This window comes from Bombus pyrosoma, linkage group LG4 (genome assembly GCF_014825855.1).
Source record: "Bombus pyrosoma isolate SC7728 linkage group LG4, ASM1482585v1, whole genome shotgun sequence".
NCBI lineage: Eukaryota > Metazoa > Arthropoda > Insecta > Hymenoptera > Apidae > Bombus > Bombus pyrosoma.
In genome coordinates, this window is record NC_057773.1 from 12,972,398 (window position 1) to 12,987,557 (window position 15,160).

The following is a 15,160-nucleotide window of genomic DNA, read 5'->3' on the forward strand; positions in this document are numbered from 1 at the left end:
CGTGTTTTCCCTGCTATCCTCTAAATCGATAACTCATTTTTATGCTAGACCCGTTTATTGGTCCATTCAATTAATATTCTATCGCAAGAACCAGGCCAGCCTGTATCGCGTGATCTATGTCTGATATCGATGGTGTCTCACCACTTATTATCATGAATTCTCCGAGAACCTGTGAAAAATTGAAATCTGATCTTCCGTCTTCTCGAACGACTAAAATTTAAATACGATATTGTTCTGGTTATTCTCTCGGCCATTTATCACGCCACCTTTTAATAATATTAATTGTAATCCCTATTTTAATGTTATCGATTATAATTCATGAAAAATTTGCTTTAAGCGACGTATATATCGACAAGTTAAATTTTCGTTCGAAGAATGTGATATGCTCGTTTATTGAACTATATCGTTGACCAAATTGTTTATAATCGTCTGGCGACAAACGCGATCCGCGATACGTCTCAATTAAAAATCCGCAGTCGGCGTCGAGGTGTCAAAACATTTCGCACGCTATTAATATAAAAGCGCGGCCGCGTAACACGCTCGCACACGCTCACGTGCCAACAAAGTTACTCTAATTAATGGTAGCACGTTCGGTATTGTATAATTCTGTTTACGGTGGTTGCTGGCCTCGTCTGCATACGTCATGCAACATGCGCGTACCAATTTCTACGGCTGATTGTTAAGTTCCATTTATTGGAATGTAACACTCGAATGAATGCGCGACCTGTGAAAACGCTTTTTAATATGATGAATAATCTGTGTGCATTGCTGCACGCCGCTCGATAAACGCAATGTCATCAATCAGGGATACCGAACGGAATACTAATTTCCCAGACGATTTCAAAGATGCATGGACTGTTAAAGCTGCGAAGGGTTACGATATTAAATGAAATATTTTTTTTTGTTTTTTTTTGTTTTCCCTCCTTTTTTACGCATCGTCGCTTTAAATTGTCGCTTACCATTCTCAATTATGCTGCTATTTTAATAAGCACACATTTTATTAGAAGCGCCTTTGGAAATTTTAAATAGCATTATATCTATTCGCTAATTTCGTTGAAGCGTAATACGTGGCAAAACATGTTGACCCAATTTATATAAATCTTCTGAAAAATCTCATTGAAGAAAAAATTCTATTTCTGGTAACACTGTGACGATATTATCAATTTTTATAGTCGTTTTGATTGAATAGAAAAAAAGAATGACTTATATTAATTAGATGATTACCAATCAATTTTTATTATACCAATAATCTGAATATGTAAAACATGTAAATGTATATGTAAAATGGAATGTATATTCCATTCGAATGTAATTCATATCGTTTGCAAAGTAAAGTTGTGCGAACTAGGGATCGCTAGTGGAGGAATTGCGTTTCAGAAACCGATCACTGAAACTCGTACGAATCAAGCATCTGCGTTGCAAGTCTGCACCCATTAAATCTTCCAACCTGACTACCCCAATACACAGCTATCAGTCCCATTAAAATTAACAATGTAACAGAACAATGTGTGGTAACCACAGCCAATTGTCTCGATTGAATTCCAGAAGTTGAACCCCGGCCGTTCTAATTGGGCTTGGTCTTTTCTTAGATAAACGATAGGCATGTTCAGCGGTATCTTTCTGCATTGTTCGAATCGATTAAAAAGAATTCCGCCACCTACGTGTGGTCACGTATGTACGTGCGGTTTCAAGGCTATGTAAATTCTGAAATATCGATGGTGGAGCGGCGAACGATCGTCACCTTGGTTTTCCTAGGCGGTGAAAAGACCAAATTTCCTTTTTCCAACGACGCGCGGTAAAGGCTTATACTTTCGAAGCGGTACCGGTGTTAGTTTCGAAGGGACGTGTGTACCTGTCACGTCACAAAGCGTCGGGGTTCCAATCAAGCGTTAAGGGGAGACCACCGGGCGTCGTGGCATAGAATTTGCAACTATGCTAATAAGAGGCGAGCCGAACGGACAGCTAATGGCTGCCGAGAGAAAAAGGACGAGCAAAAGTGCACAATGAATTCGTGAGGTCGTGACGCTAGGGAGAAAGAGGGACGGACGACGAGACAAAGAGGGCCAGCGTAGGATGAAAGGGTAGAAGGGAGAAAGAGGATAGGGAGGACGGAGGGCGACCACGGATCAATCGTAGCCTTCCGTGTTCCCTGCCGCCCCTCGGTCGCTTTCCACCCCTCGTCCCTATTCCTGGCCCTCCCCCTTCGTTTGCCCCTTCACCTACCAGTCGACTTGCACCCCTGCAACTCGCCTCTACCTAACCCCACTCCATCCACCACTTCTCACCCCGCCGATACACCCTTCTACTCGCTGCAACTCTCAACCCTCTATCGTCGTACTTGCACCGACGTGCACGCGTCGTTACGCAGGCCCAGACCTGTCGACCAGACACAGACTCTGTCTGTCTGTCTCTCTCTCCCTTTCTCTTTCTCTCTCTCTCTCTCTCTCTCTTTCTCACTCTGGCGGTTTCTCCTCCTCCACCCTTCTCGTCTTCTTCCCTTTCTTTCTTTCTTTCTTCCTTCTCCACTTTTCCTCACCGAGTCCACCATTTCTCTCCCTTCGGATATTTTTCTACCACCCTTCCCCTCCGCCCTTTTTTTCCCTCTTCACGCTCGTCCATGCGACTTTCTTCGTCCCTTAGTCCCTCTTTTTCCTTCACTCTTTCCCCTCTCGTCTTTACCTACTCGTTTCACCCTCTCGTTTCACCCTCTTGTCATTTTGTGGCTGTCTTCCTCCCACCGGTCACCCTTTCTTTCCCACTCACGTTGGAGGGCTAAGCGCGCCGCACAGAGTAGGTCAGTGGCGTGAATGATCATCAGTATTCGCGCCCGTGTGTGGGTGCGTCCGACTACGCAGCCGCTCGTACCCTCCTACCATTTGACGCGCACCCTCGCGTGTCCGCGAAAACCCAACGACGTTGTCTGCCCCGCTTACGAGATGATTTCTGATTTACCTTCCTTTCTCCGTTACCTCGTGCGTCAGTATGTGTATATCGTTTATTGTAGCAGCTGTTATACGCTCAGCCAGTCCACTCGCGAGCAATACCATGTTTCCAACCATATCGCGGTTTTTTACCGCCTATCGATTGCAGATTCGTGGTTCACCGATTGCATCGTTTGCCTTCGATTTGACATGGTAGGGAAATTAAGTACATGTTGCTACAATTTTACAATTTTTTTATGTCTCAATATGAAAATAGCAAAAAGGAAAAAAAAAGAATTCGGTCAAAAATAATTCAAAGAACGCTGTTAGATACCTTAAAGCGTGAGTTAAGTGTGTTACGTAATTATTTCGAAAAATCATTTAGATGCTTTGTACGTATCTAGCGTCTACATAATAATAAAGTCTGAATAGAATACGTTTTAAATACGAGTATCATTTATATCAACTACGTTCATAGGATAAAAAAACGATGCTACGATAAAAGAGTAGATAGCAAAAAAAAAAAATATAACGACCGTTAGTCGCAATCACACATTGAAAAATATTAAAAAAAAATTACGATGTCGATGAAATCGTAGATTTTGATAGCTTTACATAGTTACGAGCAGGCATTGCATAAGCTGAACTGTATCTTGCAGCCTGTCATATCCGAGCGAAGGATGTGTGCGCAGAATTGCACCGTGAATTGGACGAGTTTCACGGTCTCGACCTTGGGGCGGTTTAACTAGTTTTCACAACTTCTTGCACTACGTTCCGCGAGATTATTTTTACTTCCTGGTTAAGTGTACGTGTATGTACGCTTGTGCATGCATATATATATCCGGCCAAGATCGTAAAATACGCCAGCCACGATCCGACGACTTCTTTTTAATCTTTGTTTCTTTCCTGCGATTCTTTTTCTTCAACTTACATATGTACATAAACCAGATGTAGGAGAGGATTCTCTGCTTTTAGTTTCGTACTTTGCACGCAGCTGTGCACAAATCTTATCTACACTTTCAGTTGACGCGTTTTTTCTAAAATTAACAAATGTCTCAAATCCGAGAAAAATATAAGGAAAGATTCGTTGTTGTGCGAGATTTCTTATTTCAATTTCATATCAAATATAACCATAAACCGTCGTGAATCGTCTTGACTCGTTAAAACAAGAACGATATTGAAATATAAAAATATAAAGGATATCGATGATTTTCTTTCCACTTTCTAACCATTCTGATTCGATATTTCGATAGTTCTTGTAGCTTTCGGATTTTGAGCTTTTAGATGGTAAAAGTTCGAGATGGTAAAAGAACGAATGGAGAATAAACAATTTCCAAAATAATTATTCTTACTTTATCGCCAAGATTTTATCCGTTAGACACAGAAAATCCGCGTTTTCCACTTTTTAAATGCGAAGATGTGCAATCTCCGTAATACTTGACGATCTTCTCCAGTCTTTTTCATACTACATTGTAAAGCAGTAAAATATACATTTAATTAGCCGTTGTATTCATAGTTACTTTTTCGATTATATCGTAATTTTTAAAATTAAATCGTTGCATTAGACAGCGATACGATACTTAAATTTAATGAAACATACACAGACACTGAAACGACTCGATAAGATACAGCACAGAATTTTCTCTACTCCTAACACGTATCTGTGTACTTTCGTGTCTTGGATAGTTTTCGTTCGTCCAAACGATTAATTACAAACACGATCGACTTAGATTCGGTCTGGTACAGCGTTGATGTTTCACGACACACCGAATGGTTAAATTTTCATAGCGCGAACGGCGACGTAACGCGGCGAGTTAAATCGTAATGTTTGAATGCGCGCGACCAGTCGCACCGCAACGCATTGTCGAATGTTGAAAGGCCAATTTGCCCGCGCTTTCGAGCCGTTCTAAAGTTTGCACGGGTCTGTCAGCGGCCCATCTCGCGAATTAAAAAAAATCGTACGCTCGCTAATTGGAAAAGAACGCGAACAAAAGGGGAAAACCGTGGCACGGAAAGCGACGCGTTAGTTTCGGTCTCGCGATCACGCGGCGCGGATTCACGCGCAGGAAGATGTATCAGGTCACGTCTCCTTTCGCATGCGTCTAAAAATAATTGAATCTGCGCCAGTAATGGTTACGGATTAAGACGCATAGGCGCGCAGGTGATTTCTTTCTCGCTTCGAGTTTTCAATCTCTGTCTGTTAGGTTCGTTAGGTACCGACGGCTAATCAGTCTGTTCGATTTTCTTTGTACTTACCAGTTGTGTAGCACGAGGAAAGAATGAAAGAAGAGTTGCATGTTGAAAAGGAAATCGAGAAGAGAAGGTCGGACGTTTTTATCCAACGGTTCAAGTTATATACACAGAAATAGAAGAAATTTGCAGTTTAATGGATGTACGTATTTCCTCGTGCAGATCAACAAAAATATTAAAAGAAGCACGTTTTTAGCGTGTATCTCGCGCACTCTTGCATTATAATTTGACAAATGGGTAATAAGATTAGCGAATATCCAAGTTACAGTAAATTGTGGACTTGTGCTGCACAGATAGCTTTCCCAATTTTGCAAATTAGAAGTTAGGTCGCTAACAGTATCAGTATATACTACAAGTGTTCACTGTACGATTGTTAGTTGTGTTATTTGTAAAATTTATACGTTAACGCGTATAACGTTTGATATTCTACGCTTCTTGAAGGACCAGGAACGGCATCCGGGGAAAGAATTATACATTGACAGCAACCTTATTTTACCAATTCAATGTTCCTATATATCTATACGTCAGATCGGACTTCATATAATATTTTCTCACAAACATGAAGACGTTGATAGTTCATTAAAATTAATTTCGACACACGTAATCCTCGTATGAGGACGTATCTCGAAGAGTACAAAAGAGAAGAGAATATACTTTTTTCCAAGTAGAAGCCCAACGGTGGTGGCTGCATCGTCGAGTCGAGTTAGTTTATGGGGACCGGAGTCTACGTAGACATCTCACGATCTAACCTTACCCAACCTCCATCCCAGCCTTTCCTAGCTCTAGCCTAGCCTAGAGCTGTGTAGGAGAAGTGCACTCCACCACACTGCACGGACGTCTGCCTAGTATTGATCCTCGGCTCAGCTACTGGCTACCTTCACCCACTAATAATTCTTGTCAGTCTCTCACAGGCTCGACGATTCAGGCCCACCTTCGGATCTGTTTTTCCAAGACACGGTTGGAAAAAATTTATGAAAGTCAGCGGTGGAAATGCTGCCCTTTACACGAGCCTCGACAACTACATCATTTCGCATCGTCTCCTGCTTCCTTTGTGTACTTCTTTCTTCTTTCTTTTTTTCTTTTTTTTTTATCGAATTATCAGAAGCTTGTGTATAACGACGCATCGTAATAATAAGCACTATAGTTTGGATCGCAGCTTTACGTGTTTCGTTCAGAACGGTATAATTGTTTCGAGAGTATAGTTGTTTTAATTGGGGAATCTCAGGTAGATGTTTAAATGGAGTTAATTACCCAGACTTCCAAATGTAATTTAGAAGAAACTATGGAGGATTATTAAAGTTATAATAGACTCTCGTTTAGCGAAGTTCTTTTGTTAATAGCATCCCTTTTTTCTTACTAGCCTGCGTGCGACATTTCGATTGTGCAATTGCTTCTAATCTGTTTTCAATAAAAAACAAAACAAACCGATCTTTCCCAAAACATGATTTACTTAAATCGCTTGAAAAACCTAACTTCCAGTAACTTTAAAAACCTAAGTCGCCAATAAGCTGCGATAATAGTTGACGTGCCTACCAACGATCAGTTAAACAAAAATTCGTCCCAAGTTCAGATTTATCAAGTACACCGGTTTCGTCATCGATATTAAATCGTTCGACTTTTTTACGAAACTAATTCAACACCGAATCTCGTTTCAATATGCTGCAAACAGCCAACGTAACATTTCAACGTAACAGTCTAGTCTTAGTCTTCTGAAATGGTATCGAAAATACTTAAATAATAAAAGGAGTTGAAAGAACGTTGGAATCAGTCACGGCAATTAAACGACAACCACGAAACAGACGAAGTTCCTGGTTTAGCTTAAAGTTCAGGCTTTCACCGTATCTTCTAGAGTTCTGCCCACCCACAAATATCGGTCGATTAGTTCCGATAACGACGGTCTCGATATTTCGAGACAACGCAAGCGACATCTGCCTCGAGTGGTGGTTAGATCTCGAGGATGGCGACGACGCTGGTACATCGTCGTCATCGTCGTCGTCGTCGTCGATAGACTCACGTCCCTTAACGACGTTCTGTGCTGCGGTGTCGAGACTTGGGGTTCTATATCACGATGCTGCAAAATGTATGCCTCCTAGTGATAAACGGAGTCAACCCATCCGCCACCTTGCCGTACCACCATCGGCGTCCCTAACCCTTCTAACCTCCAGTGGTTTCCCCACTTTTCATCCTACGGTTGCATCTCTTTCTCCCGCCATCGAACGTTTCACACTTATGCAACTAACCACCCTTGCGTGGTCCCAGGGTAACTTTAACGCCACACAATTCGCTAATAGAAGCGTAGTAAGCTTTTTGCGTGACCACAGGAGTAGTTTCCATGTTGCAATTGTTTATCCGTATTGCTTTTTGTCACTTTATCGCAGCTTCGGTTTATTTTTTATTTTTACCGTTCCTTGTGCTTTATTTAAGGATGTTTCCGAACGTACTTTATTCATAGCAGGATGGTGTATTGTGCTTTCTCGTGTTTCAAAGGATTAAGGAAACTTGAACATTTTTAACATCGCAGTTTCTACAGTCTGCCAGCATTTTTTTAATATTTGTCGATATTCGCTCAAAGTAATTTACGTTTATTATTATCTGTTAGATCTACCATAAACGAGATTGTGCCGATGGCTAGTAATAATTTCTTTCTTACGAGATACAGGCACGAGATAGTGATTTATTGAAAGTAATTCTACCGTGTTCTATGTTTTCCATTGCACAAAAATATGCCAAAAGTATATACCACAAAACTGCATGCCGCTTTTCCAAACTGTTTGATTCTTTAATTTCTAACGTTTTCAAAAATTCAGTACCGAGGGAAAAAGAAAAAATATCAAACAACGCGACCACGCGAAGAACAACAGAAACATTTAAAGAAAAATATCTAAGTTGCTTCGTGAAATTTCCAAAAAAATACAAAAATCACCGAACAATTCAACGATGCGGATGATAAGAAGTAAAGGAAAAAGAAGAAAGAGAAAAGAACGCGTGGGTGGTTGCGGTGGTGATATTAAACGCGATCAAAGTGCATCTGGGTAAGAATCGAAGAGGAGACCGCGTGGTGGCAAGCCTGCGAATCGGATTCGCTTTCGGAGGTCGTATGCACATGTGGCTGCTTATCGCTCGGCGCGGGTGCATGCACGTGGGTGGAACCGAGAGGGCGATATGCACACACGCGGGTATCCGGTGCAGCACGCTGCTGCACCGTCGAGAGAGAGTACAAACGGCTGAAAGCGAAACGTAAACAAACAGGTAGCTCTTCATCCAAACCAAATAGCGGGGGAGTAAAACTGTGCGCGGCGCGCTGTCGGCAGTTGCCGACGCGAGCACGGAAACTTTCTTCCCTTTGTTTCCCATTATATTTCCACATTACTTTTTTAAACGCCCCGTTAAATAGTAAGCGCCGCGAGTCTCGCGCGCAATTTTAGCCATTAGAACAAAACGAAGGAAAAGAGCGAAGGGCGGTGTGGAGGGCGGAGAATGAAAGAGACACGTAAACAAGACAGGAAAAAGGGTGAAAAAGAAGGGAGAGAGGGAGAGAGAGAGAGAAAAAAAATAGAAGTTTCAACGCCGTGAAATTCGCGTACCCCGTAATACCTGCTTGTTTGCATCCCTGTATTCTACCATTTTATTACTGTAAGATACAAACAGTTTCTAAATTGTGAAAAGCGCGGAAGAATTTTGTTGAAATAGATATTGTTTCTCTGGGATAAAAATTCTGAATCGTTGTGTATTATCGTTTGTTAGGAAACTTTATTTTGCGAACGAGATTTATTTAGAGTCGTGCGACTGGTTACTTTTATACATCTGTGTATTCTTCTTCTCGTGTTGCATTGTAAACAGTAACGTTTGCGTTTTAAAAATTATTGTGTACGTTTGTGTATTAAAAATTATTATATACGAGCTAACCGAATTGAAATAAAGAGTTTTGTTATACGACGAATCTTTCTCGTATTTGTTTTCTATAGATTAACATATCTTCGTACAATTAGATAATTTTCTAAGTGCGGACAATCTTAATTTCTTTTTTCAATTAGGAACGCTATTTTTATTCCATACGACTGTCGACTGCGTATTTTTTCACCGTCTTGAACGTTTCAAGAATATTAATCGCCCTAAGACTAATTTCACACCCAGTTACGTTTAGTTTCTACTAAAAAGCCTCGTAGATTTCTTTTCAAAACGATTATTCCGGTTTTTAAACATATTAAAAAGCTTCCTTTCAGCCACCACAAAGTAATACGAAAAACTATACTTATCGTGTCTTTCCTCTGTAGCGTGTCAATTTAAAGATGTAAATCTTGATCGAGTCGCTTATTTCCTATCATCCTACAATTAAATATAATTTTTTTTTGGAACATAATATAATATTATATCGCGTAAAACGATGGGAAATGTTTCGATCGAAGAGATAAATCGGGTTCGAAAAAGTGCGTTTTAAATGGACGTTTCCGCAGATGGAAGCGCCGTTGATTTATGCGCATCGTTATGAGGTCTGATTTAATATCTTGCTACTCCTTGTTCGCCGTTCATTTTCTTTTTTTCCTTCTATTTTTTCTTTTTGTTTCTCTTCTTAAACGGATCCTATTTTCAACGAGAATATCGTTCGACATTGATCGGTGATACAGGAATTTTTAATGAAATCGTCGAGAAGGTTTCAGTATCCCCTTCAACGAACTTCTACGTTTATCGTCGATCGTCGATATTCGGGATTGTGTTTAATTTATCGGTCGCGGCAACGAGTTGAAGAAGTACTGCAAGCGATCGTTAATGTGACAGCGAATGCATTCTAATGGAAAGCTTCTAATAACGAGTCGATGTATGAAATTTAATTAAATGCAATTATACCTTGCTTGATTATCTTTAAATTTCTATTTCCAATACGTTTCTTTCATTCGTATTTGACAGTGGCGTTAATTTATAATATATATTTTTTTTTATTTTAAACTTTAAATAAAAATATATATATATATTTATTTATTTATGTATATTTAAAGTTTCAGCAATCACAGACATGCAGTGAGAAAAGTAACCTCATCCTCTATCAAACCAAATAATTCGTGGCCATCGTTTAATCTATACGAGCGACAGTAATTATATTTTAAATTGTTATGATCGTGCTGAGAATGAAATTAGCCTCGCATCAATAATTTATACCGCTGTTCAGAAATAATTACATATCTAAATCTTATTCGACATCGTACATCTTATTCGATATTTTCGCTATTATCAACTTACACAACTATATATTATCAACCAAAGTTAATTAACGATTAGGAATGTGTATTACGCATGGATTCATAGCGTTCCAAATGGTTGCATACAGCGTGCAGATACGTACATGGTTTCACAGGGCTTGGTGAACAATTTTTTGAAGATTATAATACCGATTCATAGCGCTGGAAAGGTTAACCCTTTCACACTCGTGTTACGTATAACGCAACATCATAGTTTAACAGATTATTAAGTAAGCGATGAATATATCCGTTTTTGATAAAACCGGTGTTAAATTTTAATATATCGTATCTTCTTCTACAAAAGCATCAGAAAAGATGTATTTCCATTATAAATAACACTGGTTAATAAAGTTTTCGACATAATAGTACCTATCTTTGTACTGAATTCTAATATGTATTCAAATTTTTTTCATCACCTATAGTCATTACGTGACTGCATTCTTTATTACTTAATAGTTACTGATACAGTTACACTAATAGAGATTTAGCGTGCAAGATGTCTTTGAATATCTGTCTATTTGCGAGATTACCAGCGGAGTTTCCATGTACTAGCTAACTACTATTGAATGAGTTAAACGGGATAGTTTTCAAATCAAACGTTCCAGGAAGTCGTCAATCATCTTCAGATAATACTTTATTAAACTATGTGTCACTAAAAAAAACCTGCGTGACGGAACCAAATTTCATATCTAAATTCAGCATGAGCGATGCAATTGAAATGACGTATCGAAAAATACAAAATAATTATAAATCAGGGTATCTAATCAACGAAAAGGAAGGAATCAGCTTCAACTAAATCTATAGCTCAACTAAAATGTTCTCTTTCGTAATCTTAAAACTTGCACATTGCGCGAGATGAAAGCTATATTACTTTTGAACAATCCCATCTCTCTCTCTCTCTCTCTCTCTCTTACACTCACTCACTCTCTCTTTCGGTAATTTTCACAAAATTTTCCGCAAACCGAGGAGAGTCGTTAAATCGAATTAAACAAATTGGAAATTTTCCGATTGACATTTTCAAAATCGTGATCAATCATTTTCTCCGAAAGCCGGACCGGATGTTCGGCATTCGTCGAGTCCGATGTCTGAGAATACAGTTGCTTTTGTGCACCGTTAAAGAATTAAAGAGCGTGCAGTTTTGCATTGCGCGTGGCTACGAGCGGCAACGACGAGCGAGAAACGCGACGACGACAATGCAAACGCTTCCACTCGCAACGGCAATTGTTCGCGGAATAATGTCCCGCTAAGATACAAAGAAACACTGGTATCTGCAGTCGATTCCGCGTAACGGCCAAGGTAAACGCCTGTGCAGCTTGCAAAAAGCACGAAAAGGGATTGCGCGTGGCTCGTCGTCGATAATCGTACGACAACGCTCTCTTCAACGCGTAACTCTCTTTCTCTTTGAGAAAGCTACGAACCGATATAATGAACATTCTTCTTCGCGTACACGGCCATTTCTTTTTTTTTTTCACATCGCAAACCCTTTCCAGCGGTGGCTCTTTCGCGTCTAAATCGGCGTTCTTGCTCGATTTTACCCACCGATCAAAGCGATCCTTTCGTTTGACGAGTTTAAAAACGGCCGCTGTATCGCGCGTTCCGAGTTTCGCCGTTCCAATGAAAATTTACCCACGTAAATTATTTCTCGTTCGTGTACAAGCGTTAAAATGTCTTTCCTTTTTGGTTGCAAGCTCGTTTCTTTGTTTCCTCGCGAGGAGAAAGCTCTCGCGCGGGTATAAATATTCTTTTCGCGTCCGTAGTTTGAATGGTTCGCCTTCCAAACGGATCGACGATCTTCTGCGTGTAGATATAGCTACTATCGTTCACACGAAGTCTACCACCAAATTTTGGTATACGAAGTTTCTTAAATTGAGTAAAGAATACGTTTTGCCGTGGATTTGCTTTTTTTCGTAGAAAGGATACAAATATTTGAATAATTGATAAAAGCAAGTCAGATAATGGTAAATGGACAGTGTAAATTTTATACGAAGGTTCCTTTTCGTTTACGCACAAATCTTAAGTCACATCTGTACTATTAAAATACCTGCTTGTTCGGTTTGTTTGTCTGTTTTTTTTTTTTTTTTTTTCATTTTATGCCGCAAGTTAATAATATGTAAATTGCAATAGAGCAAAATAACGCGCTAATTATGGAAATAAGTCAGACGTAGAATCGTTCGAGAATCTATGCGGCTTAATTAATTTCTTTCGTACGATAATAAATAGATTATGACAGAAAGATGTTATTAAAGTGCTAGTTTTTATTCAAATATTTATGAGAGTATATTTAAAGTAATTCTAGAACCGACACAGAGCATTTATTTGTTTAATTAGTTCCTTTCGTTTCGCGCGACGAATATTCTTGTTTGTTAAATAATGATAAACGAATCACAACGGAAAGATATTAACGTGAAAATTTCAATACAAAGGCAACGGTTATTTAACTTATTATAATAAAAAGATCAGATAATAACAAACGGATAGTGTATATAAAAAGCATTGTGCTTGAATACTTAAAAACACTTGCTTGAAATTGTTATTACTTAAAAGAAACATTACCGATAGATAAATTACATGTAACCGTTTCCCTGAAAAATAAGAGGAGCAAGAACGAGAATAAAAATTACAATTCTTCGCCTTTCTCTAACTTTCTACTTAACAGTTCACTTCCATCGCTATACCTGTTAACCAAATACCACGATTTATCATTCATAAATATCGCATCGCCTATTCCTATGGATCCAAATAAATCCTATTAGATTCATCCTAAAAAATTCTTCAGCACGCTCACCGCAAATCCTATGAAATCATAGAAAAGAACGTTCATTACGGGGTCGAATAAAAAGCAAGGGCGATCAATTTTGCGTCTTATTAGGTATACCCAATATATCATGGTAAGCGAGTTAATAGTAAAAAGAAATGGTAAGAAACACCACGATATCGAGCGCAAGAACTATCGTTTACGTGCGTCACGGTGCCAAGTGTGATGGAAAGGAAACGAGTCCTCACTCCGCTCGATTTTATGTGTCGACCAAGGTAAAGCAGCGTTACGAACGGTGCGTAGTTACTCAGGAGTAAATGAGTAGGTCACGAAAGGTTATGAATCATCGTGCGAAACGAATTTCACGGCGTGCGTCGCTTCGAGCCTGAGATCGAAAAAGTGCCGGCCGAAAAAATTTATCCGCGAAATATGGAGATGATTCGGGACGGGGTACGATAGAGCTTCGAGGGAAATTTATCGACATAGAGTGCGGAAGAAGAGAAACCACGAGCATGAGAAAAATTTCTTTCGCTCCACTGGCGGATTTCTTTTAGGAAGCTGATTCGCGCCTGCATTTTAATATGGATCATCGGTGTAATCGAGGGAAACCAGTTTTTAATCGTCAGTGAAACTATCGTAGTTTAGAAAGAAACGGAGAAAATACAATTTTTTATTTCTTACGTGCTTTCTTTTTGGTCTGAAAGTGGTTTTCGCGTTAATAGAGAAAGTGTTATTCTTGGCTCCGAGCGCTTCTTTCTTTAATGATCGGTAAATATTGGTGAGAATTATAGCAATGACGATTAAATATTATAATATATAGATATAATATTGTAATATTATACCGAATGGTAGTAAGTTATGAATAAATTACAAATGAAATTATGATTTACTGAGATTGCATGTGTACCTATTATCTGCAACAGTTTGATATTTTTCATAAATTTTCAAAAATAGCTTTTTAGGAAAAGATCTCTTATCGTGACTTTGTATTTGCGTATTTCGCTCTTTATCTTTTAATCGAGGGTTACAGTAGAAAAATGATTGATCGTAAGTAACGAATTTGATGAATTTCGACAATTTATTATTGGTCACGTTGCCTTCCCATTTATAATTTCGATAACTTATATCAACGTTTCGTATCAAATTAATAGTCCAGTAACACTATTGAAGTTCATTAAGTTTTAATCGTCAGTGTGATATATAATCTATGGAGATACGCTTTAAACAATTTGTAAGACATTCGTACATTTTTATACAAATTAGTTAATCGCAATAACTTAAGGTCAAATAAAACTGTGTGCATTTATTTTGGAAAGGCAGTGGAGCTTCTTTTACAAGCTAGTTGTACAAGAACGAAGTAAAACTATGCACTGTAGTTATCTCTGTATGCACACGCGATTAACTTAATTCAACTCTATACAGAATAAAACTTTTGAAACTTTGGCGGTTTCAGTTCTCGGACTTAGCGTTGCTTAAAACTTCCAGATATCCACCACCTTCTCCAACTTCCGATGAAACTAGCCACAACGTTGCAAAAGAAAGATTCAATTCGCAAGACACAAGCTAAAAGTGCCTATTTCTTAAATAGGAATATGCTCGATTTCAAATTTACGTACACTGATTTTAGCAAATATTTTTCAAACGACCTAGATAATATCGTGAGAAAAACGTGGTCTAATATTCTGCAGAAATGAAATGTTATGGCGTGGTATATTTGAATCCATTGCAGCTGTCAGGGGAAAAATATATAAAATTCACGTAGCAGTCAACGAGTTAATAACGCTTGAAAGTTTCCATTTAGCCAAGAATTTCCCGCAACATTCGCTATCCCGATCAATCACTCTCGTTACCAGGAAAGAACGATCGAAGCTAGGACAGCCCGATTAAAACGAAGCCAAGGTATATACTGTACATATATAGGTATAGTATGTACGTTGAAACATTTTCTGGGATTACGAATCTCGCTCAGTACGGTCTCGTCGGTTCCGTGGAGGAAGCGG

The 15,160-nt window shown here is 39.0% G+C and overlaps 1 protein-coding gene across 16 annotated transcripts in view; it reads left to right on the forward strand.

Annotated features, from left to right (window-relative positions):
* Positions 1-15,160, forward strand: part of LOC122566686 — a 116,154-nt gene that overhangs the window by 7,645 nt on the left and 93,349 nt on the right. Inside the window, exon 3 of one of the 16 annotated variants that reach the window (XM_043724298.1) lies at positions 14,646-14,943. The exons of the other annotated variants lie outside the window; for them this stretch is intronic. Coding sequence (XP_043580233.1) covers positions 14,646-14,854 — 209 coding nt within the window. The 3' untranslated portion in view covers positions 14,855-14,943. Of the gene's footprint in view, positions 1-14,645; positions 14,944-15,160 lie in introns of those variants that run through there. 16 annotated transcript variants of the gene reach the window in all.